This window comes from Harpia harpyja, chromosome 4 (assembly GCF_026419915.1).
Source record: "Harpia harpyja isolate bHarHar1 chromosome 4, bHarHar1 primary haplotype, whole genome shotgun sequence".
Taxonomy (NCBI): Eukaryota; Metazoa; Chordata; class Aves; order Accipitriformes; family Accipitridae; genus Harpia; species Harpia harpyja.
In genome coordinates, this window is record NC_068943.1 from 62,063,629 (window position 1) to 62,086,138 (window position 22,510).

General features: G+C 40.3%; 2 protein-coding genes across 10 annotated transcripts in view; one reads left to right on the forward strand and one right to left on the reverse strand.

Moving 5' to 3' along the window:
* AKAP7 (A-kinase anchoring protein 7) overlaps window positions 1–22,510 on the forward strand; it is a 90,476-nt gene that overhangs the window by 21,140 nt on the left and 46,826 nt on the right. For all 9 annotated transcript variants that reach the window (XR_008234760.1, XR_008234761.1, XM_052784360.1 and 6 more), the window contains exons 6-7: window positions 3,516–3,628; window positions 15,000–15,144. Coding sequence is in view for 7 of the 9 variants with exons in the window: in XM_052784360.1 (XP_052640320.1) it covers window positions 3,516–3,628; window positions 15,000–15,144 (258 nt within the window). In the remaining 2 variants the exon portion in view is untranslated. The remainder of the gene's footprint in view (window positions 1–3,515; window positions 3,629–14,999; window positions 15,145–22,510) is intronic.
* Window positions 7,792–10,502, reverse strand: MSH5 (mutS homolog 5). The gene has a single exon (XM_052784364.1). It carries the CDS (start codon window positions 10,499–10,501, stop codon window positions 8,066–8,068), a length of 2,436 nt encoding a protein of 811 aa, XP_052640324.1. The 5' UTR covers window position 10,502; the 3' UTR covers window positions 7,792–8,065.

The following is a 22,510-nucleotide window of genomic DNA, read 5'->3' on the forward strand; positions in this document are numbered from 1 at the left end:
TTGTTTGATTTTTCAATCTAGCTAGTAATGTTGATGTCTGGGGGAAAGACAGCAGATCCTCATTTGTTAAGACCCATGGACATTGTCTGTCTATGATTCTTGTCACTGGCCTCTAATTTCTTTCAGTTCAGGCAATCCCCATCATAAACTTAAACCTTCGTGTATTTGCTCAGTCTTCAAATCCACTTTCATGCTGTCCCATAAGGCTGGAACTTTCGCCCACAGCATCCATGCTTCCTTCCCTATTTCTTTTAAAACCCTTCTGTGGCCACTTCTTCAAAGAGCTGCATGGATATTAATAGCATTACATTATCTTTTAACCTTCCTGTGCTCTCAGGAAAACATTTCCCTTTGTTTCTTTTTTTTTCCCTTCCATCTACTTGGATTTCTTTCTGTTTTCCTTGTCTTTGAAGAAGGAAACATTGTGCTAATTATGTTCGTAAGTCACCTTAACCAGTAAAATGTCACACTTTCCCTAAGTATCAAATACTGCAAAACTGGGGCTATCTGTAGTACCAGCAAGTGTGGCCAATCTCTTGAGCCTGTGATGTTTCATACGTCTATGCCATGACAAAGCTGTGTGAGAAGTCTGATCACCATAAGAACATGCATGGACACACACACATACACATACGTTAAAGTTAAAACTGCAATCTCTTGCTGAAGTTATGCTTTCTTTCCTCTGACCCAGTTTTTCATTATATTTTTCTTGATTAGAATTGCCAGGTATGAAAAAAAGATGAATTTAGAAAGATAAATACAAGCAGATACTGAACAAAGCTCTTTAGCACAAAGTGAAGACATGCAGGCCATGTGGTTGCTGTTCAGCAGTGTAAAGTGTAGGTGCCCTGCTATCCCACTGTAACACACATTTATAATGCCATATGATCAGTCTACCCTGTTGAAAACACTGGGTTTAAAATTCTGTGATCAGATGCACATTGGCAAACCACTGGTCTGAGAGTAAGCTCTTACTGGAGTTAGGGGGACACCCTTAGAGGTGCAGATCTTCACCAGCAGAGATCTTAATTGCAGAGTGGGAGGTAAGACACTGCTTGGCATAGGATGTGATGGCAGAAAGAATTTGAGCTTTTAGGGGAGTAAAAAGACTACAATCCACAAGACTGAGTCAGAATATCACAAGGTAGCGTAAACCTGGTTTTGATAAGACAAATCCTTTGCTGAAACATCAAAGTCAATGAGTCCCCAAATGATGCAGTTCAGAGAACCAAACACAGGAACCAGAAAATGGCTTTGTTACAGATAATTTCAGTTTTAAATAAATGTAACATTTTATTAGCTTGCTACCATCAGAAAATAAGCAGGCTGTTGGATGCATGGAAATACATGCACAGCATAACTAAATGACTTAATTTGAACTTTCTCAGTTTGAAGAAGCAGCAAACATTTATTTGTAGCCTTCTGTTTTGATACATTAATCTGTTGTTCAGCAGCATTTGTGTGCACAGCTGCACAATAGCTTAGTGGGGATTCAGTGTAAATATAGAAATGTTTCCCCCAGACACAATTTAAAATAATACAAGTAGGTAAGCTGTATTTGTGTATAGATTCATAGCTATAGCAATTTAAAATAATACAAGTAGGTAAGCTGTACTTGTATATATATACATAGCTATATAGTAGGTCTATAGATCTAGATACATAGCTGTATAGATTTAGATACATAGATTTATAGATCTATACAGCAGTTATGCTTGTATATACAGATATACATAAATGGGGCAAGGGAGACAGAAAGAGAACGGGCACAAACTGAAACACAGGAGGGTCCCTCTGAACTTCAGATAACACTCTTTTACTCTGAGGGTGACCAAGTGCTGGCACAGGTTGCCCAGGGATGTTGTGGAGCCTCCCTCCTTGGGGTTATTCGGAAACTGGCTGGACACAGTCCTGGGCAAGTGGCTCTAGGTGGCCCTGCCGGAGCAGGGGTGTTGGACCAAAGGACCTCTGGAGGTCCCTTCCCACCTCAGCCATTGTGGTAGGTTATTTTCAGCATCTGCCATAGTAATATCACCCCTATTACCATTGTGTAAATGCTTTACAAGTTTTAATCTGGTTGTGCTTTCAGCATCCTGTGAGTTAGAATAAAAGGTTGGGCTAATTCTTTCTTGTAAAATGCATCAGCATCTTATAAGTGGGGAGTGAAGGTTGAAAGAGAATTTTCAAGTGGGCCTGTTTAAGAGATGGCATTTGGGTCTTCGATTTCCATGGCTTCTTTCAAAATCCCAACTTTTGCATAGACTGTGGAGCCTAAGGTTATAAATCCTATGCAGCAGAGAAAGAGAAGTGAATTTTGATCTCCAGGTCCCAAGTGAATAGTCTGAGCTTCTTCTAGAACTTTTCTATTGCAAAGTAATGCATAAACTTGTAAAATCTCTTCTTAAGTGTGATTTCAAAGTAGCTCACAAATAGTATAGAAAACAAAAAATGGTAAGAGTAAGGACTCTGCAATGACGTGTTACAGGAATGTGAACTGGCAGACTTATGCTAGCCAGCTTTATATGCCTATATTCCTCTTCCTTGGGTCTTCCCTATTTTTTTTCAGCCGGCTGTGCTGTTTGCTTCCCAGTGTAATGCATTTTCTTCCAGGTGGGAGAATAAAGCACTGGACCTTTCTGTTACAGTTGTTAAATGCAAATACATCGTTATGGTAAGGGTTGATTAAATTCATGTGATAGGATTGATTTTTTTTTCCCTCTATTTTGATTTTATCAATTTTGTCTAAACTTTTTTTCAGAATTATAACAGGAATTTTTCATGTAAAGTATTTCAGCTAAAAGAAATATGGAACATAATTCAAAAGTTATACTGAAATTTATTTCCAAGAAATGAAACATTACATTGGGCAGATGAGTTGGAAAATAGTCAACTAGGTCAGTGTAGTAGAGTTTCTTTGGCCTGGACTATAGACAGATATAAGTATATATTAAAAATAGGAAATTAGCTTGGAAGGCAACAGTGAAGCTTAAAAAAACAAACAAAAATCATCAATATACCTGATATGTTCTCTTATTCCGCCATGCAAATCCAGTGCCAGAATTTAGAGCTTTCAGTTTCAGATTTCCTTTGGTCTGAGTGGGAGATTACCCAAATACAGATAATAGAACTCACAACAGAATAGTGTTTTTGAAGAGAGACAATTCTGTTACATACTCAGAGTTTTCCTGAAGTTTCTAAAACTTGCAGGGAGGGTAACTCCTGAACAGTTCTAATGTCAAGTTCCTATTTTGACAGCAAAAGCAGACAGCATGGACAGCTTTCTAGTTGCCATTATTTTAGTAAAGCCAAATTTGTGACCCATATTAACTGCAAATATAAGACTATTTTCACATGAAATAATATGTACCTTTGAAGTTAACTAGAAATCTCTCTGCCTTTTAGTACTCATCATCTTGTTTCTTCCATGTGGAGCAGCTGTGACTCAGTTGAAAGCACATTTTTAAGCATTGTATCATGTAATATCTTTGTACCTCTACATTTTTCTCCTCCCTCAGAGACTATGAAGAAGATATTTCAAGAAAAGGGCATCTTTGCAGGAGAAGAAAGAGCTTTTAAACCACATCTGACCTTCATGAAGTTGTCAAAATCAACACAGCTACGTAAGCAGGTGAGCTCACATTTCACATAGCTCAGCAGCAGTCTAGAAAGTTTAATTTGGAGATGAACAAAGGAGTTGCTTATGCTATAGCATCATACTTTCTACTTTGTAACCAGCTGAAGAGGTAAGACTTTAAAATACTGATTTTTTTTTTTTTTTAGAAAAAATAATTAGTACATCTACCCTATAAACAGTAGTCCTGTACTGTACTTTAAGTTGCCACTCTTGATATTCTCAGTACAGTAATATCATGGTCTATTTTCTTTTGTGAAACTAGGCAAGACCAAAGGATGAAAGTACTTGTTCAAAATTACAGAATAATTATTAGGGTATAGATTATATGCATGCAGTTTGTTTGGATAGTTTTGTTTTGTTACTGTATAGGAGCAAATAAGCAAATAGCAGTGGCATTTATATTTGGATTATGCATAATAGGCAGACTGTCAGTTCCCTCTATTGAATATGCTTTGGTGAATTTCAGAGTAGTGATGAAACACATCTTCTATAATCTCTCTTGCAGGCAGTTATTTCTTGCCTATTTATTAGCTTTTTTGACAAAATACACAAATACATAAAAGTAGGTTATAGCTGTGGTGATATATAGAAGCAATACTAGTGTATCTCATTTTTTGTTTCATACTAATTTAACAGTAATATTGTATTATTTAACATAAGGTGTATCTCCATATATTATTTTGCTGACATTGTATAGAATGTTTTACATGATCCTTTAACATTAACCAGGAAAATAATAAAAAAAAATATTTTTAAGTAAGAATTAAAGTACATAATATAAATATTTTAAGTTGATTCTTTTCCTTAATAGTAAGCATTAAAGAAAAATACTTTAAAATTTCATTAGAAATAACTCTAAAAAATGCTGAAGGTGCATATTTTAATTAAGTAGGATTGTGAAATCAGTTGGAAGGCGGCAGTGAGATTTGAGATACATCAGGAAACCTCAAGGGCACACATACTTGCTCTGAAACAGAAATAAGGACTTGTCCACAGGTTGTAGGTGGTATATTACAACTATTAAATTTGTAAGCTCACATAAGCTTTTGCTTGCATTAACAGTTGTTTTTTAAAACATTCATTTTAAAAATTCACAGCTCTTCTAGAATATCAGCTGTTCAGTAATTTAACTCTTCAGTTAAAACATCTGAGACAATCAGGGTGGGTTTTTTGCCATTCTGTTTTTTGGTTGGTTTTTGGCTGGTTGTTTGTTTTGTTTACATTTATCTACCTTATATGAACTATTAGCCAGGATGCATACTTTCTGTGTTCTGATACTGCTGCTGACAGAACCAGGTCAGTGTCATTCCAAATGATCTTCCTTAGTGCTCCATAATGCTCGATAATGCATATGGTATTCTAAAGATACACTGTATAGAAAGATACTATATATTAAAAATCTGTAAATTTTTCTCTGTCAATCCACTGTCAGGCATAAACATCGGTCTTTACTATCATTTTTTGTTTCATTGTGTCCATGCACTTACTAAAAACAATAAATAAAAACATGAAACATAAAAGGAATAACTATTTTGTAGTACGTTTTAATATAATGTCTAACTGCATTTTCAGATCATACAACAGTATTAAAAACAAGAAAGGGGGAGTGGATGAAGGTTACATGAGAAAGCATATAAAAGAGAAAATAGAACTAAAGTAGTTGAGTATAGTTCACAGCTATAGCTTTATAACTTTATTAATATTTTTTTAAATATAAGTTTCCTTATTTGAAGCAATACTCTGTTAAGCCACTCTCCTCATAATGACATCTAAATTCCACTAAAGTTATCTTTTGGGAAAAAATAAATAAACCTGTTTTTCAAACCTTAATATAGCTACAGGCATTTTTGAAATGCATATATTGTGAAAAGATTTTAACTCTCCCAAATTGTTGCTGATATTTACAAAGCAAAGAGTTTGAGAATTCAAAATTAATAAAGATCTCAAGAAATCAGCTTTCCACTTTGAAGGCACAGCATTAAGCTAAAAATGGTAAATGCAAAAAACTTGGAAACAGACATTAATAAAGGATAAAAATGTGAGATAAAGTGGGTTAGAAAAGAGCTATCTGGGTTACTGTACCCTCTTCAACTTCTCAGGTTAAAGATCTTACCTACTCAGAAGTGGGAGCAACTTATTCTTTGTGCTTAGTTGGACAATTCTGAGATCAAATGTGCCACTGAAAACTTCCCCAAAATAAGGAGGTACAATGTGCCTCTAGTTGTCCTTGTGGAAGGAGATAAAGGGATGTGATTTACTTGCACCTGTTTAGCGATTTCCACAGTTGTTTGAATGATAGGGATCTTGGGTTAGAATCATTATCTTCTACACAAAGAACCCAATCAAACACTATGAAAGAAGCAACTGGAGTTCTGCACTTGAAGACAGCATTTCTATTCCTGCTTCCCTTGCTAGCTCGCTATGTTGCCACAGGTTAGTCGCAACCCCTCTGTTTTTCATTTGTCCAGACTGCTGTTTATTTCAGAGCGCATTGTGAGGCACACTTGATAAATGCTGTGTGACATTTGGAGATCCTTTGATACCTAGTGCTGCCAGAACTGCAAATACTGTGAAATGAATTTCATAAGTAGAAGATGACTGACAGCTGAATTGCTCTGATGGCATCTGCTTAATTAGTAACAAGTATATCCTTAGCCTAGACAGTGGTTGACAAGAAAAAATGCCCAAAATATAATTTATGAGTATTTAATAAATTATATTCTTCTGCACAGTATATCTTTAGAATGCTGTATGTATAATTAGTAAAAGAGAATTTATTAGTGAGAAAAATCCATTTGTATTCACAACACTTGCAAGTGTTGTACAAGGCCCGATTCACTGTTACCATTCAACTTCAGTGGTAACATTGTCCAGATGCTAGATATTATTTTGCAGAAAGTATTATTATGATTGCACTGGAAGTAGCAGTAACTGCATGATTCAGTAATTTATTCTTGTATTTTTTAATGTAAATTATGTTAAACTTTTGCCACTATCCTAATTTCATATAGACATAACATAAGGTACTTCTTTTGTAATAATAATAATAATTCCTTCATCATAAAGGAGGAAATTCCACACAGAATCAAACCCAAAGCAGTGTTTCCAAATTAAAATCTTTTTGATGTGCACTCACATTCATCTTTTTGCTATCTTCAGCGAGACATACCAGATAAGATGTTTAATACTGATAATTATGAAGGTAATTACTTTTTTTTCATGTAAATTTTCTCTCAATTTATGCGACGTTAATATTTTTGGCTTCTTGAAATCAAATGTAGCTGAAGAGAGATGTAGTATATCTGCTGATGTCGTTTATTAGTCATACCGTAAGCAGTTACAGCAAGTTTGGGCAGTCAGACAATAAGCTATTTAATGTCTCTTCTGTTTCTCTTCTGGTTCTAAGGAATCTCAGTCACTTATCTCGTTGCAGGAAAGGTTATTACTTCTTTAGTACTTACATATCATGTCTCCTGCTTCATTAATTTGTTAATGAATTTTTGTTGCATATGCATACATCAAATACTGTGTTCAGTGACAGTGCTCTGCATGACAAGGGAAGTGAAAAGGAATCCTCCCCTTCTGGTATTATTCCTTTAATATTAAGTTTTACTCAATACTTGAAAAGAGAGTATAAAATGTGAATTTCTGTCTTACATCCCTAGTAGTTTTCAGTTTCCTAGATTTGTAATTTTGCTTTTATTTATACCCGTATGGCATAGATACATAATTGCACCTTATGGGACCTTATGAGAAGAGAGGGATTCTCAGTAAAACCAAAGCACTTCTCCCATTTGTCAGTCCCTGCTGATTCTGACCTCCAGCATTCTCTTTATAGTAACTCCTAGGATCTCTGGTATTTTGGACAGAAATGCTGGTATAAGAAAAGCTGCAGAGCTCATTAAATCCCTCTGTATTTCCATTTATCAGCCTCTATGTCAGTGGTTTGTATTGTGACAACTGTCACTTGCTGATATGGGAGTCTGAAGCACACACTTACTTGGCATCTTTGATACTGATCCTAAAATGGCTGAAATGATCACTTTGGCACAATACAAAATAATAAACACTTTGCTTTCACAGTCTTATGAGACCAGCAGAAATATTTTGTGATTTTTCTACTATATTTTTTTAATCTGAAGATCTAGCAACAGGGGCAGAAAATGCACAGAGTGACCCAACAGCTGGAAGAGGTTCTTAAATTCTCTTCTTTCAGTCTTCCTGCTTTCATATCATACACCATATTGCAGAGGTATGTAACTACAGTATGTGTTTTAAACAAGAAGAAGAAAGGAGATAACTATAGACAGTTTGCTACAAGCTGAATGTAGTGTGAGGTGTTAAGTCACAGCGATCATTCTTTAAATTACCAAACTCTCCTACTGAACATGGTAGATAATGATGTAATCTATGCTTTTACACATAGCCCTGTTACAGGACTGAGGCTGCAGAAGGCAGCACCTCTTTATGCATGAACTCTTCTAAGTCTACATGGGGATCATCAAGGTCTAGGCAAAGAAACTTTTCCACAACAGACTTGCATTTTTCCATCCGATCTCCTTTTGAAGGATGATCAATACATTTGATAGCTTTTCCATTGCGAATCAGTTCTGACACTTCCACTCCTCTTTCAATAATTTTGGCTGGCATTCCTGCTAATGCAGCAATGTTGGCAGCATGACTAACAGTGGAAATGCCCTCTTTGATCTGATAGAAAAATATCAACTCATCTCCATCTTGGTGGGTCTCCATGGTCAGGTACTCCAGAAGAGGTGTGTCGGGCAGGAGTTCTAGCTGCATTAAACTATGAAAATTAGTGGAGACAAAGACCTGCGGACACTGTGTTCCTTGACTGATCCAGTATCTCAGGACAGCAGCCAGAAGGGACAGGCCGTCGAGTGTGTTGGTCCCTTTACCAAACTCATCAATAAGTACCAAGGACCTCTCAGTAGCATTGTTTACTGCCTTGGCAACCTGGTTAAGATCAATCATGAAAGTGGAGAGCCCTACAGAAACTGATTCCCTACTGTGGATTCTTGTGTAAATCCCATCAATTACTCCAATCACTGCCTCTGTGGCAGGGACATAACTGCCAACTAGAGCCATGAATACTATAAGACCTACTTGCTTTAAGTAGACGCTCTTTCCAGATGAATTGGGCCCTGTGATGATCTTTATTCGCCTGGTAGCCTCGCCACTGTTCACAGGATTGGCCACAAAAGTCTTTGCACATAGTTCCATGAGTGGATGTCTTCCATCCTTGATGTAGAAGCCATGGCGGTGAGTAAAACGTGGCCGGCAGTAGGCATTCTCCCGGGCCATCATTGCCAAAGCTAGTAGCACATCTAGGTGTGCAGTATACTCAATCACACTGCTAAGTACTTCAGACTTCTCCAAGATCTTTGTCTGCAGCTGGTGCATAATAAGTGTTTCCTGGTCTCTGATCTCACAGTGCAAGTCACCCAGTAGGCTGTCTAGCTCCTTAGTCCTAGCACTTCTGTAGTGCAGTTTGTCCTCTGACAAGAACATGAAGTCCAGGCCTTCGATTTCAAAGTCACTCTTATCCACCATAGTTGGTAGCCGTGGAATGGAGAGAAGGAACCCAATCAAAGGAATGTAGATCACACAACAGGAGGGAATATGATTGTCCAAGGTCTCCAATTCTTTTCGTGCCACTTCTGTAAGCAAGTCTGACAGTCCCATCAGCTTCCGTTTCTTCTCATCGATGGTGGGGTCCACATTGGGTCTAACAGTGAAGCGGTTCTCTGAGATGCTGCCTTCAAAGTCGACCACTTTGCTGATTAGACTAGCAATGTAGTGCAGATCATCAGTAAAGACCCGTGAAATAGTCTGAAAGAGTTCAATACTGTTGGGCAGGGAACGACATGTGTTCCTAAGGCACACTGCACTGTACACTGTCTTATAGAGTGCTTGCCAGTCACTAACTTTTGTGTGGGAAAGAGTCATTCTTTTTAGAATAAGAGGCACATTTTTAATATTCTTGAGGCAACCTTGAAGGGTGAGGACTGTTTCGTGGTTCTGAGCCAGCAGGAAGAAGTGGATAACATCTAGCCGTTTGTTCAGCTCTGTCAAGTTCCGAGTAGGTCGTGTGAGCCACAGCCTCAGCAGTTTTTCTCCCCATTTGCACCTGCACCGGTTTAAAATTCCATATAAACTGAATCCTTCTTTTAATCCACTGGACAGCTTGTACACAGAAGGATGGATATCACTTTTAAATATCTGCAGGACACAGTAAGTGTCTTGGTCCATATTCACAATATCTGACAACACAAACTTTTTGAAGGCCAAAATAGGAACTGCAATAGTGCTTTCTTCAAGCTCAACTCCAACCCTTCTCCTGTCCAGGAACTTAAGGAGTCCCCCTAGGGCTCGTATCATGAGTGTGCTCTCAAAAGGGATGACTGAGGACAAGTAGAGAATTTTCTCTGTTGCAGTCATATGAGATGGGATAAATGGAAATTGCCTGGATAGGATCCGTTGCTTGCTGACTTCTAGGCCAAAATCCATGTTAGGAAACAGGACAATTTCCGGTTTTCTTATATCTTTATCACCAGCAGTAGCTGTTAGGTTGGTCAGAAATTTGGCAATATTCTGGTCCTGTTTTGCACTGGTCACTATGCATTGAGGATTAACTTCCCCAATCACTTTATGCAGTAGCTTGAGGTCTTCATTATCAGGTATATCAGGCATAAAGTAGACTGAGCAATCTTCTGTATCATAATAAGCAATTGCAAGCTGCCCTGCATACCACAAAACAGACATGTGTGTCTCAGAGCACTCTTCTTCCTCTTGTTCGGGCCCAAGTGGTGGTGGCAGAGCACAACTCGTGGCTGGTGTGGCACTCATTCTGTTGGAGAAAGATATTTTTATTCACAACTCATCCAAAAAGTCCTGAGAAGTAACTGGAATTGACAACAGCAGGTTAACACTCATTCTTCCAACCCTGGAGAAACTAAGAAGCTACCAGGAATTAAAGACAGATGTTGCCTGTTCAAGTGAAAAGATGCAGCCAATAACTACAGCCGCCATCTTGCTTCCAAGCAAGGTGTAACTGAGCTAACTACCAGCAACGTTGGAATAGTTTTACAGTTTTAATTTGTATCCTTTATTTTAGTAAGTATATATGTAAGCCCAAATACCCATAAATACAGTAATGTACGTGCACATGTATATACATGTACAAAATCATCCTCCCTCAGAGGTACGGGACACCCACGTGCACTGACCACAGATCCTCACAACAATGCAGCCACATAAACCGGTCACCGTTTCAGGGTCCTACCCCGGTATTTACGCAGCACCATCACATAGTACCGGTTTCTATACAAGTACAGAACATACTGCTGCAGGGGTCAACCATACCAGTTTCCCCTACAGAGTCCACAGTCGCTGTCAGCAACCCACTTCCAACCCTCTCCCGCTTCTTCCCCCCTCTACTCACCCTCCTCACCACAGACGGGCAGCTCGTCTCGGCTGCTCCGGCTCCTTGCAGCCCAAAAGTTTTATTTTGACCCCCTTCCTCTCCTTCTCCGGGCAGGTGCGTGGCGCTCCCTGCGCTCAGCCCCTTCCGCTGCCGGCTCCTGTCAGGAAGGCGCCGCGCGGTGGCGCTGAAGCCCGCCTCCGCGGCCAGCCCGCGGCCGCCAGCTCGCCCCGCCCCGCCCCTGCCCCGAACCGCCGGTCGCCCCCCGCTGCCGGGGCCCACAGCAGCCCTCTCCCGGCAGCAGGTCCTTGCCGTCATGCGGGGAATGGACCCTCAGCCTCCCTTGCAGTCTCCTGGCTGAATGGGAGCACCCCTCGCCCCGGGGCTCGAGATCCTCCTGCCAGGCCCTGCCCCGTTCCCTGGGAGTGGCTCTCGCTACCTCCCTCCCCGGCTTCCTCGGAGTCCCGGGCTGAGGTGAAGGGAGAGGAGGTGGCTGGAAGAAGCACCCTGAGCAGCCCAGCCTGCCAGCCGGCAAGGGTTGCCAAGTATCTGCGTCTCCATGACCTGCCTCTGCACGTTCTGCCAGTGCTCCAGTGGGACCCACGGCCATCCCTACCCACTGCCCGGCTCCCCGCTGCCCACCTCTTTCACCCGTTGAGGCTTCTGCAGTTCACTTAATGAGCTACTTCAAGCAGCTGTAAATGAATCTGGATATGCAGCCCTCACCTTTAGAGAGCTGGACATGTGGTGCTGGGAGATGGGCATTTTGGCTTTGGGTCTGGTACATGGAAACTGAAGCTGCTTGCTGGGGGCGTTGGGCACCTTGCTTTGCAGCCGTGTTAAGGCCTGCCACCACTTGAGCTTTCATGCCCCTGGTCCCACAAAGGGGCAAACACTGCCCGGCTGCCTGCTGACAGCCACGGGGACTCCGTGCAGCTGGAGGGTTTAACTGCAGGCTGGGGATGGCAGGTCGCACCTTCCCTGCCTGCATACAGAGGAGGCACAGACATGACAGGGCTGCTGGATGCTGTCTCCTTGGTGTCCTGCTGGTCTTGCAAGAGCTCCACGTGCAACGCGTCTCCCAGCTCACATTACACAAGCATGTTCCTTTACAGGCATCCTTTACAGTGCTTCCTCAAGAAGCAGGTGTCTTCCTCCTCCCCTTCCAGCACCAAATGCTTCAAAATGGCCTCTCAAGTACTCTGATTCTCACCCTCCTGCAATTATAGCATATCTCTATTAATCAGCATCAATAACTTTCCCATGTGGGAACAACTCCTCTCTTTCATCTCCACTGCTCCAGAGCCTTTCAATTAAGAAATGAACCATGACCTTCCCATGCACCTGCGTTGTTTCATCCTTTCACATCTCATTGCAACCATTGCAAACTGCTCTAGAAATTGCTCCAAGTTACTAAAAATATCATACAGTTTTTCCATGGCTGCTTTTCCAAATATCTTTCAGTAGTGCATCACAAGCATAACTGAATTCCTGAGCATTCAACATTTGATTCACACCGTACCAATCTGTTTTTGACAAGCAACATCCCAACCTCTTGTAAATGGTATTTTTTTATTGGAGCATGAAGTAGTGATTTTGATCTTTTCTTCATTTTGTTCCACAAGTACTCAAGGCTTCACATTATTGACAAGTGTTCTCCTGGCTGAAAAGGTCTTTTTTTATTACTGATTGATGTCTAAATGTATTTCAAAGAACTGTCAGCCAAAAAGCAAAGAATGATGATTTAATTTCAAAATAACCTTAGTACGTAAGACTAATCTAGCCATAGAATATCAAATTTTGAATAATGACAGTGAGGCTGGAATAAATTTAGACTTCCAAGGAGATTGTGTATGCAAAATGAAAAACATCCACCACTAGATGTCATTATTTCAGAGATTAAGGAAATGGAAAGACATTTCTGACCTTCTTGAAACTAGACTTTAGGGGACCAAAAGTTTAATTTACTAAAGATGACCAAAAGTCTCTAAATTAGAGAGAGCCCATCTTGCATATGAGTAATTGTGAATGAAGCACCACAAGAAATGCGTGAGCGTGATGCTCACATGAATGGATTATAGTGTCAGGGTGGGAGGAAGGAGACAGCATCTGTCTCCTTTAGGGTGTCTGGTGAAGGACCTTTTCAGTGCAGAAGGGGATAGTAACGAAAGGAGGAGGCTCTAAACACCACATACAGAGACACAAACTTGACCAATGTATGATAAGGGAGGCAGTACCGAGAGCCAAAGCTGGTCAGCCACACGGACTGATAAGGGCATGTGAAGTGTGGGGATGTTTATTTCAATAGGATTGTCTGGTTGAGGACTTTGTCAAATGGAAGAGTAAGGGAAAGGGGGAAGCCATAAACGAAATACCCAGAGACACAAACCTGTCAAACATAGTACACAAAATCAAGAAACAAACCTTGTCAGTCACACTAATTGATGGCCTGTCAAGAAGCTGCAGGCAAACCGGAACTTTGCAGCTCTTGGGGATGTAAAGCTGAGGGTCCAGGGTGTTGGTGGGACTGTGCAAACGGATGGGCGATGTGCAGGGGATGAGGATGGGGAGGAACGAAGGAGGACTGGACAGAATGGGGTGTAAAAGGGGTCAGTCCTGTGTAAAACGGGGCTGGTGGGTGCGCTTGTCTGACTACGGCAGTGTGCTGGGTGCTGGCTGCTGGGGGCAGATGTCTATATCTTCCCCAAACGGTGTGTGTGTGAGAGGTGCGGGTGTTCACTACCAAACCTTGAGCTGGACCAGCCGGCAAGTAGGGGACCCGTGGGGTGGGTAAGGAGGCCTGGGATCTGGGCAGGGGTGCCAGGCAGACAGAGGGGCTGTGACAGTGCTTGGGGGATGCACAAATGTGCATGTGCTTGTGAACCTGGAGAGAGTCATATGTGTGCCTGCACCAGTGACCTTCTGTCTCTGCTGGGGGCTGTCCACACTTCTGTCTCATGTGAGCCATGTATGTGGGTGCTGTTGAAGGCAGCACCTTGTCTGTGGCAGCCTGTGTAGCCAGCTGTGTCCATGTCCCCTGAGCATGATATGCATGTCTCTGGGACATGAAAGCAGCAGGTACATCCGTAAGAGACCCTGGTTCCCTGGGGCGTGGGGCTGGGCTCCAGCAGCCAGGCAGTAGGGAGCCCTGGGCTGGAGCTGCTGGAGGCAGCAGTCGCTCGTAACATCCCTTAGCATATAGCAACAATTTTTAAAAAGCAAACAGCATTATTGTGAGGTAGATTGAAGGAGAAAATACTGAATTTCTACAGAGATCATCTATTTTTATTGACAATATGATGGAACGAGGAGCCCTAAACTCTTAAAATAACTACTGAAATGAGGTTTTCTGAAAACAGCCTAATAGAATATTTATTATGTTCCACTTCATATATGCAAAACTACATAATGATACTGATACTATAAATCACTGTAAGTTTTTAGATTTACTGAGATAAAAAGTCTAGTGCTAGTTAAATACAACCACATTTTCCTGTTTGGTGATTTTAAAGACCCAGAAAACTGCCCTGGACAAACATTTGAGATTCTTCCTTGTAGTAGCATGCTCAGTGATGACAGCAAGAATAATTTCCAGTTGCATGTTCCATGAAGACTGTTGCAAACCATTGGAAGTTAAAGCAGTTGTAGCATTGTGTATGTCAAACTGTTTCTTACAGGACTGAAGAGGGAGGGGTAGAAAGGAGAAGTAATGACACTTTTATTTCCTTGTTTAAGTTCTGCAGCAGACAGTGCTTAACTAAAACAGAAGATTTGGCACATTATTGCTTCAGTATTCTTTTTGCATCTTGAAGTAGTTTTCCATCCTAACTATACCTCTGGTTAAAATGAAAACTATAGGAATTAAATATGAAAATGCAGTCTTCTAGTGGAATGGCTAATTGAATATTATGTTGCTGTTTAAAGGTGAAAAAAATTGACTCAAGCTTGTATGAAGATTTTAAAAGCCATTATTTTGGAGTTGAAATCCTGCACCGCCTAGATCTTTGCTCCATGTTGAAAAAAAAGCAACCAAATGGTTACTACTACTGTGAGTCCTCTATTGTTTTTGGTAAGTACATCATTTTCCTCTTATATCAATTGTGTCTATAAGTTATATGCCTGAAAAGCCGTTTTTTTTCTGGAGCGTATATTAGGCAGTTCTTCTAATAATATCCATGGAGTCTGACAGAAGTCTGTCCTTCAACCCTGGCTCTCCAGGAACACTGTGCAGTGCTTCTTGCTGACAGCTAAAGTTTGTGTTCAACTGTCCATCCCCAGAATCCAGTTCCATTTCTCATCCTGAAATGAGTGTTTAAGATAAGTGAGATGTATCACTCTCCAGAGCTGCTCATCTCTCTGTTGACTATAAAGACAGCCTGTGTGACTAAGTTAGATTAGATGTGGTAATAATAGATGATTAAAGCTCAGTGAAACGTCTGTGGTTTGGCAGAGATGTGACCTTACTTGGACTATATTCATATACAGAGAGCATTTCAGTGGTACAACGGATTTCATAATAACTGTTCAGAATACCATCAAGACTTCAAACATTGTACAGACACCTTGCCTAGATCATTACAATGCTAGAAATCACAGTTGTGTCCTCCTGCTTTATCTGAACAGAAGCTTCACATCCCTATGATTAATATTCTAGGCTTGTCTTCTCATTCTGCCACACGTCCTGTATAGCTGGAACTTCAGATGGTATACATGGAAGGTCTATGGACTGAGAGACTATGGGATAATGGCTTGTACGATAAAACTCTCTGTGATGGTTAGTTCCCAGTAGCTGATAATGGATCTTGGGGCTGCTATTAGTTATATTAAGAACATGAGTTAAAACACTCTAAGTGGAATAACTGGAGAACGTTGAGGATTTTTTCTTAAATGCAGTCACCCCGTGAAATCTAGGAATGTATTGTGTGATGTGTTGGGAATATCTTTAAAAATACCATTCCTGCACCTGCAGATCTCTAAGAAATCAGATGACATGAGAAGATGGTCAAGTAGTAATACAGTAAAATGCAAAATTTTTTATATTAATTGCTTTTTTCACCTCTCCTAATTAGGCTGATTTTTTATATATGTCATGTTAGAGGTGAGTCTCAAAAGGCAGGATAGCAGGGAACAGGTCATGGTCTTTGGAGGTCGGGTTATATTTTCTCTTCTTTGTGCTGGTACAGCTTGGTTTTTATGTTTTTGGGATTATTTTTTCTTTGTTGCGGTCATGTCAAAGGTTGAATGTAGTGATGTTAGAAGGCATGGGATACTGAAATTCATACTAAAAGTTCAGTGAAGACTTAACTTTGTCTTTTTTCTTTAGAAATAGAAATTTAGAAATAGAGCAATTCTCTATTTGGCATGTTGTCAATGAGCAATAGCTCCATCTCAGCAAGAATATGGACAGTCTTAATAAATCTTAATAAAGCAAAGTCTTAACTTTGGCCTACTTAAGGAAAAGAGAATATGTGTTTTTGTATGGATCCTCTAATAACAGGAAAGAAATGTGAAAAATCTTTTACAAGGAGCCTCAGCAATATAATGTTTACTTGAAGACTATGATAAATTTGTTCTCATATACCTCGCAACACTTTTGAGATTTCTGGTAATACAAAGAAATATAAAAAAAAAAATTTTGACCAGAAATCATTCCAGCAAACAAATTATTCAGTGGATCTAACGTTTCCCACTCCAAAACATACTAGATTTAGTAATGAAAATGTTCATGACCAAGGAATGATCATATCCTCAGAAAGAAAGAACAAAACATGCAACATCAGGGAAATCTTCCAAGACCGTTGCCATCCCAACTAGCTGAATAGAAACATCTTCACTGGAATCTTTTCTTGTGTGGACAGTTTTAAAGGAAAGCCCTGTCTTCATCCTTAAGTAATAAGGAATCTCAAAAAGATGAAAACTTCTGTTTGTTATGAAGATACATTGTTAAGGACTAAGAAATCTCAAGAATTTGAAGACTTTATGAAGGTACCGTGTCCATCCCCAGATTCTGCAAAACCTTTAAAGGTATGATGAGCATAAAATAAAAGGAAAACTTCTGATCCAGGCACCTCTTCCAGTTGACCTAATTTTGATGGAAAGATCCATCTTTCAAAGGCTTATCATTGACAGAAATACATGTGAATAATGCATTATACTTCATTTTTCCTAAGCACATATTGGGTTTTTTTATAATCATAAAAACTATACCTGGTTAATAGGCAGGTTATACCTGGTGCCTCATCTGCTGGTTTTCAGCCACTTTTCAAGCTGGATTGTTTCATTCTTAATGCTGTAAAACTAACACTGTGTTGGAGACAAAGGGTGTTCATGAACAGTTAGTACTACTTCTAAATTTCTGTTGTTTGGCCTAGCTTTACATAAACAGCACTATTAAAAGTTAGTGCTGGTTCCAGGACTCTGGGTATGGCTTTGGTGCCAACCTGGTTTCTGCCTTGTGGTAACTTGTTTCCCTGTGCTGCAGCATTGCTGGTGGAAGTGCTCACTGGTCTTGAGGACTGTTTTGAGGACTTATGATTAAATACTGTCGTGGTTTAAGCCCAGCCAGTAACAAAGCACCACGCAGCCACTCGCTCACTCCCCCCTCCAGCCATGGTGGGATGAGAAGAAAATACAAAGGCAGGCTCGTGGGTGGAGATAAGGACTGGGAGGGATCACTCACCACTTATGGTCACAGGCAAAACACAGGTTCAACTCGGGGAAGAAACAGAATCAATTTAATTTACTACCAATCAAATCAAAACAAGGATAATGAGAAGTAAACCCCAAATCTTAAAATGCCTTTCCCCCACCCCTCCCTCCTTCCCGGCTCAAATCCACTCCCGGTTCTCTCCACCTCCTCCCCCCGGCGGCGCAGGGGAACAGGGGATGGGGGTTGGGGTCAGCTCCCCACACCTTGTCTCTGCCGCTCCTTCCTCCTCAGGGGGAGGACATCTCACTCGTCCCCTGCTCCACCATGGGGTACCTCCCACGGGAGACAGTCCTTCACGAACTTCTCCAACGTGAGTCCTTTCCACGGGCTGTGGTTCCTCACAAACTTCCCTGGCGTGGGTCCTTTCCGCGGGCCGATCTTCAGTCACCAGCTGCTCCAGCGTGGGCTTTCCCAGGGAGTCACGGCCATCTTGGGGGGCCTCCGCTCCACCGTTCACCTCCACGGGCTGCAGGGGGACAGCCTGCCGTCTGACCACGGGCTGCAGGGACATCCACCTCCTCAGGCGCCCCTCCTCCCCCTCCTTCCTCACTGACCTCGGTATCTGCAGACGGGTTCCTCTCACATTCCAATCCCCCTACTCACTGTGGGTTCCCCTTCTTAAATCTGTTCTCCCAGAGGCGCTACCGCCGTCACCGATTGGGTCAGCCTGGGCCAGAGGCGGGTCCGACTTGGAGCCGGGGGAGCTTCTAGAAGCTTCTCACAGGAGCCGTCCCTGCAGCCCCTCCCCCGACACCAAAAAAACCCGCACCACACAAACCCATAACAAATACTTATGCAATACTTTAAACATGTCAGGCACTTCACAAATGCCATTTGCTGTTAATGTTTTTGTTTGCTCTTAGGGCCACCTTTATTTAGCTTAGGTAGGCTGTTACAAAACAAATCAAAGGCAGCACAGAGGAAAGGAAGTGTAGGATGTCTGTTTAAGTTAGTGACAGCACTATTGCAAAATCCAGAGCAGTCAAAATCAAAGTGAGATATATTTATACATATCTATCTATCTATTTATCTATCTAAATATATTATACTTACTACCTTGTGTTATGCATGTCTCATAGTTATGTTTATATCTGTGTATATAATTATATATCTAATGTCTTCTGTACATGTATGTACATTCAAATATTATTTATGTGCATCCAAATGCTTAAAGAGAAATTACAAGATTATTTAACATGCTATGAAATTTTTCATTTAGGTAAAATTGAAGCTCCGCTTTTCACAAATACACTTCAGAATATTTTGGAATATGTATCTGATTAAGGAATTTGGTAAATAACTCATTACAAATGAAAGCTGTTTAGTAGTATATTTGGTAGATATTGACAATGTTTTTTCAAAATATTTGTTTAAATCTCTGTTCTTGAACTTGCTGTGTTACTGACATCTCAGAATGCTAAAATGAGACAGTTATTCTTTCAGCTGTCTTTTGAATATGAGTCCCATTAAATGGTTTATAACAGCAGTCAATCAACTGGTATTCAAAGCAAGAATCAGATGCCTGTTTGGCTTCAACTCAATCCTGGTGTGACAATGTGTAAAGAATTTATGGGAAGTGTCATTTTCACAGTCCGAACAGAATTCTTTTCTGAATTATTTTTACATGAGTGCTACATCTGGCTTTCTCTAGCCATAGTATTTGAATGGATGTTCTTCACTGATACCACATTAAGAAAGTGTAGTATTATTATGCCCACTTTTCTCAGTCCTATGTGGATATAGATGCATCTTGGCCAAATACATGCATTTAATTTTCTGGGTTTGTACGTGTTAATATATATTTATCTAAAGCCAATAGGAGAAGGAAAACAGCTATATTGGAACAGAGTTTAAATAACTTATTTTTTAGTTTCAGAGAAGAAGAAACTATGTTTTAATGAATTTTGAAAAACTAATTTTAAAATGTTTTAAAATGTGATTTCAATAGGGTTTTTAGTAACTATAGGTAGCTAGGACATCACAATAAACACAGGAGGGAGTTAATGCAGTTCTATTAATACATCAGAAACAGTGAAATTTGAAAATTACTTGATACAGACAAAACACTGTATCCAGCTGTAGTTCTTTCTGCGTGTATGTGTATATGTTACGGATGCACGACTAACCAAATCCAACAGGTGTTAAAACTCAGATTTATTCTTCAGCAAAAGTTAGTTAGAAGTCCGGTAACATTTTATAAAACCACAGGCTCAATGATGTAAAGAGAATTAATACTACACGGCCGACTTAAGAACCCCCAAGATTTAAAGTGATGGCTCAAAACGCGCGTATCACTCACCTAAAAGCTGAGGGCTCTCTCCCTCGAGGAGTTACCTCGGGCGGTGCCCCGACCGGAGGGGGAGTCCCCGACTGCAGACCCGCTGCTCCGAGGAGGACTGCCAACGTGTCCTCCGGCGGGACCCCGTTTATACCCCTGTCGAATCTGACCTGTGGTCATTTAATTCTATTGGCTAGGAGGGTCACCTCGGTGTACCTGGCGCATCTCGATTGGCCAGTTCAAATTTCAACCTGCAGCCTCCAGGGTTTGCTTCCCCTTCTCCCTTCCTGGAGAAGTTTTGTTTCCTGCTGGCAGGATGGGGGGGGCCGGGATGTACTGCCACAGTATTCAAGCAGTTATCTTCTTTCCTTGAAGTGCACAGAAAATACAAAAACAGTATTTACTTTTTGTTAGCTAGCGTTTGGGCCAGACTGGAGTGTTATGCATCTAATAAGATGGAAAGATCTAAAAAAGGATCAGAACTAATGTTAGAAACAGAAATCCATACACAACAAAGAATTGCATATTACCATGGCTAATAAGTGCCACAACACATAGCAACTTGGTAGCTGCACATTTTAAAAGCATGTTTAAAAATATGAGAAGCATAAAAGATCAATATGAATAAAGGCAGAGGCAAAACACCTGCTGAGCTGCAGCAATATGCACAGCAGGTAAACAGGCTTTGACAGTATGTTACAGAGCAGCATCCACTATCTTCAGCAGATCCTACAGACATCTGCACCAGAAGATTTCTCTGCATCTGCATGCTAGCCCTACAGGGTATGTATTCAGGAGTTAATATTTGACGTGACAATGACAATAATGTTGAAGCTTCATTCTCAAAGTAGAGTCCAGTTTATTCTTTAAAGCAAACAAAACAGCAAACCAACAAATTGTCCTTCTTCAGACCACCCACCTCATGGCAGCTGTTGTATGTCACCTCAAATCCCAAAGAAAAGCAGAGAATGCTGGAATGAGTTGAGCCTCTCAATATATACACCTTCACTTGAATGATTGGTCAGTTCTTTATATCACGGTGCAGATATTCAATAGACCCTCTGAACATCAAAGGGAGCATTATGTAAATCTTCTTATGTTAAATATGCCTTTAGCATTAAGTATCTCACCTAATATTTTTAGGATCCATTCATGAAGATTTTTGTAGACTTGTTTCAAGGAGAATTTGTTTATAGTAATATAATTTAAAATGATATTATATATACATTAAAGAAAGTTATCACATGCCAAGCTGTATTCAGCCTGTAAACTGAATAAAAAAAAATAAGATTCTCCTGAGTGTCTAGTAAGAAGTTTATATATCAGACTTCCCTGTGCTCTCTCTGAGGTAGAAAAACTTCAAAAAGTCTGTTCCTTGGTGGAAACCACCCAGCAGGTTACTCCTACTTTTTGCACAGCCAGAACTCATATATCTGGAATACATGCCAAGTTGGAGGTTAAAAAGTGCCATTACAGTTCCCCTGCAATCTAGCAGTAGCAATATGGAAATTGAAATATCAGACTACAAACATCTATTTTATCTGGAGAAAAGTATAATAATATGGTAAAAGGTAATGCTCCTTGCTGCTCAAATAATACCTCAAACAGATGTCTTTTTAAGTAGCAGAACATTAGTGGGTCAATTTACATTTCAGTGGAACTATGTACAGGTTTGGTGTCCAGTCTGACCTTGTCATCAAGGTGCCTTCTACAGTCTCTCTGAAACAGGAGGCACTTAAAAAAAGTTGTTCATCCTGTCCTAAAATGTGTGTGTAAGACAGGCAGGATCTAAGAGGTGTCTAAGATAGGCAAGATGTGAGTCTAAGATACACTACTTGAACAGTTGTTAATATTTGTTAATTAGCTTGCTTGCTAATTTTATATATATATATATATATAAAGATAAAAAGTTTCAACTTAATGACAAAAAGATGCATTATATTTGCAAGCTTCACATTTCTGAGGGAGATCAATAACGTTATGAACGGAACATGTTACAAACAAAATTGATTCTTGTAGATTGCTGCTGTTAGGCTTAAATTATTTGAATCATTTAAGTAACTTTTTAGTTACTTAAACTTTAATAACCTTGAGTTAGGATTTAGTGGTGCAGTTTATGCTTCCACATTACATTTTATAATGTTAGCCAGGCAGCTACTCAACACCCATGTCTCAAACAAAGAACAAGGTGCTCCTGGTGGTACGTTGTGTAAGACTGAAGATAAGTTTGTCAGCAACAGGTTTGGGGGATACCCACAAAGAAGAAAGAATTACAGAAGAAAGAAGAACAGAGGAAGGGACTCATCTGTATCTGAAATAGAAAACAGATATGATAGCATCACTCTATGAACTCAAAATAATACTGAGAAGAAATAGAAGACTGAAAGTAAAATTGGAAACCAATTGATAGTTGGATAGATGGTCAACATCCCTTGGTTTGCTCTTTTT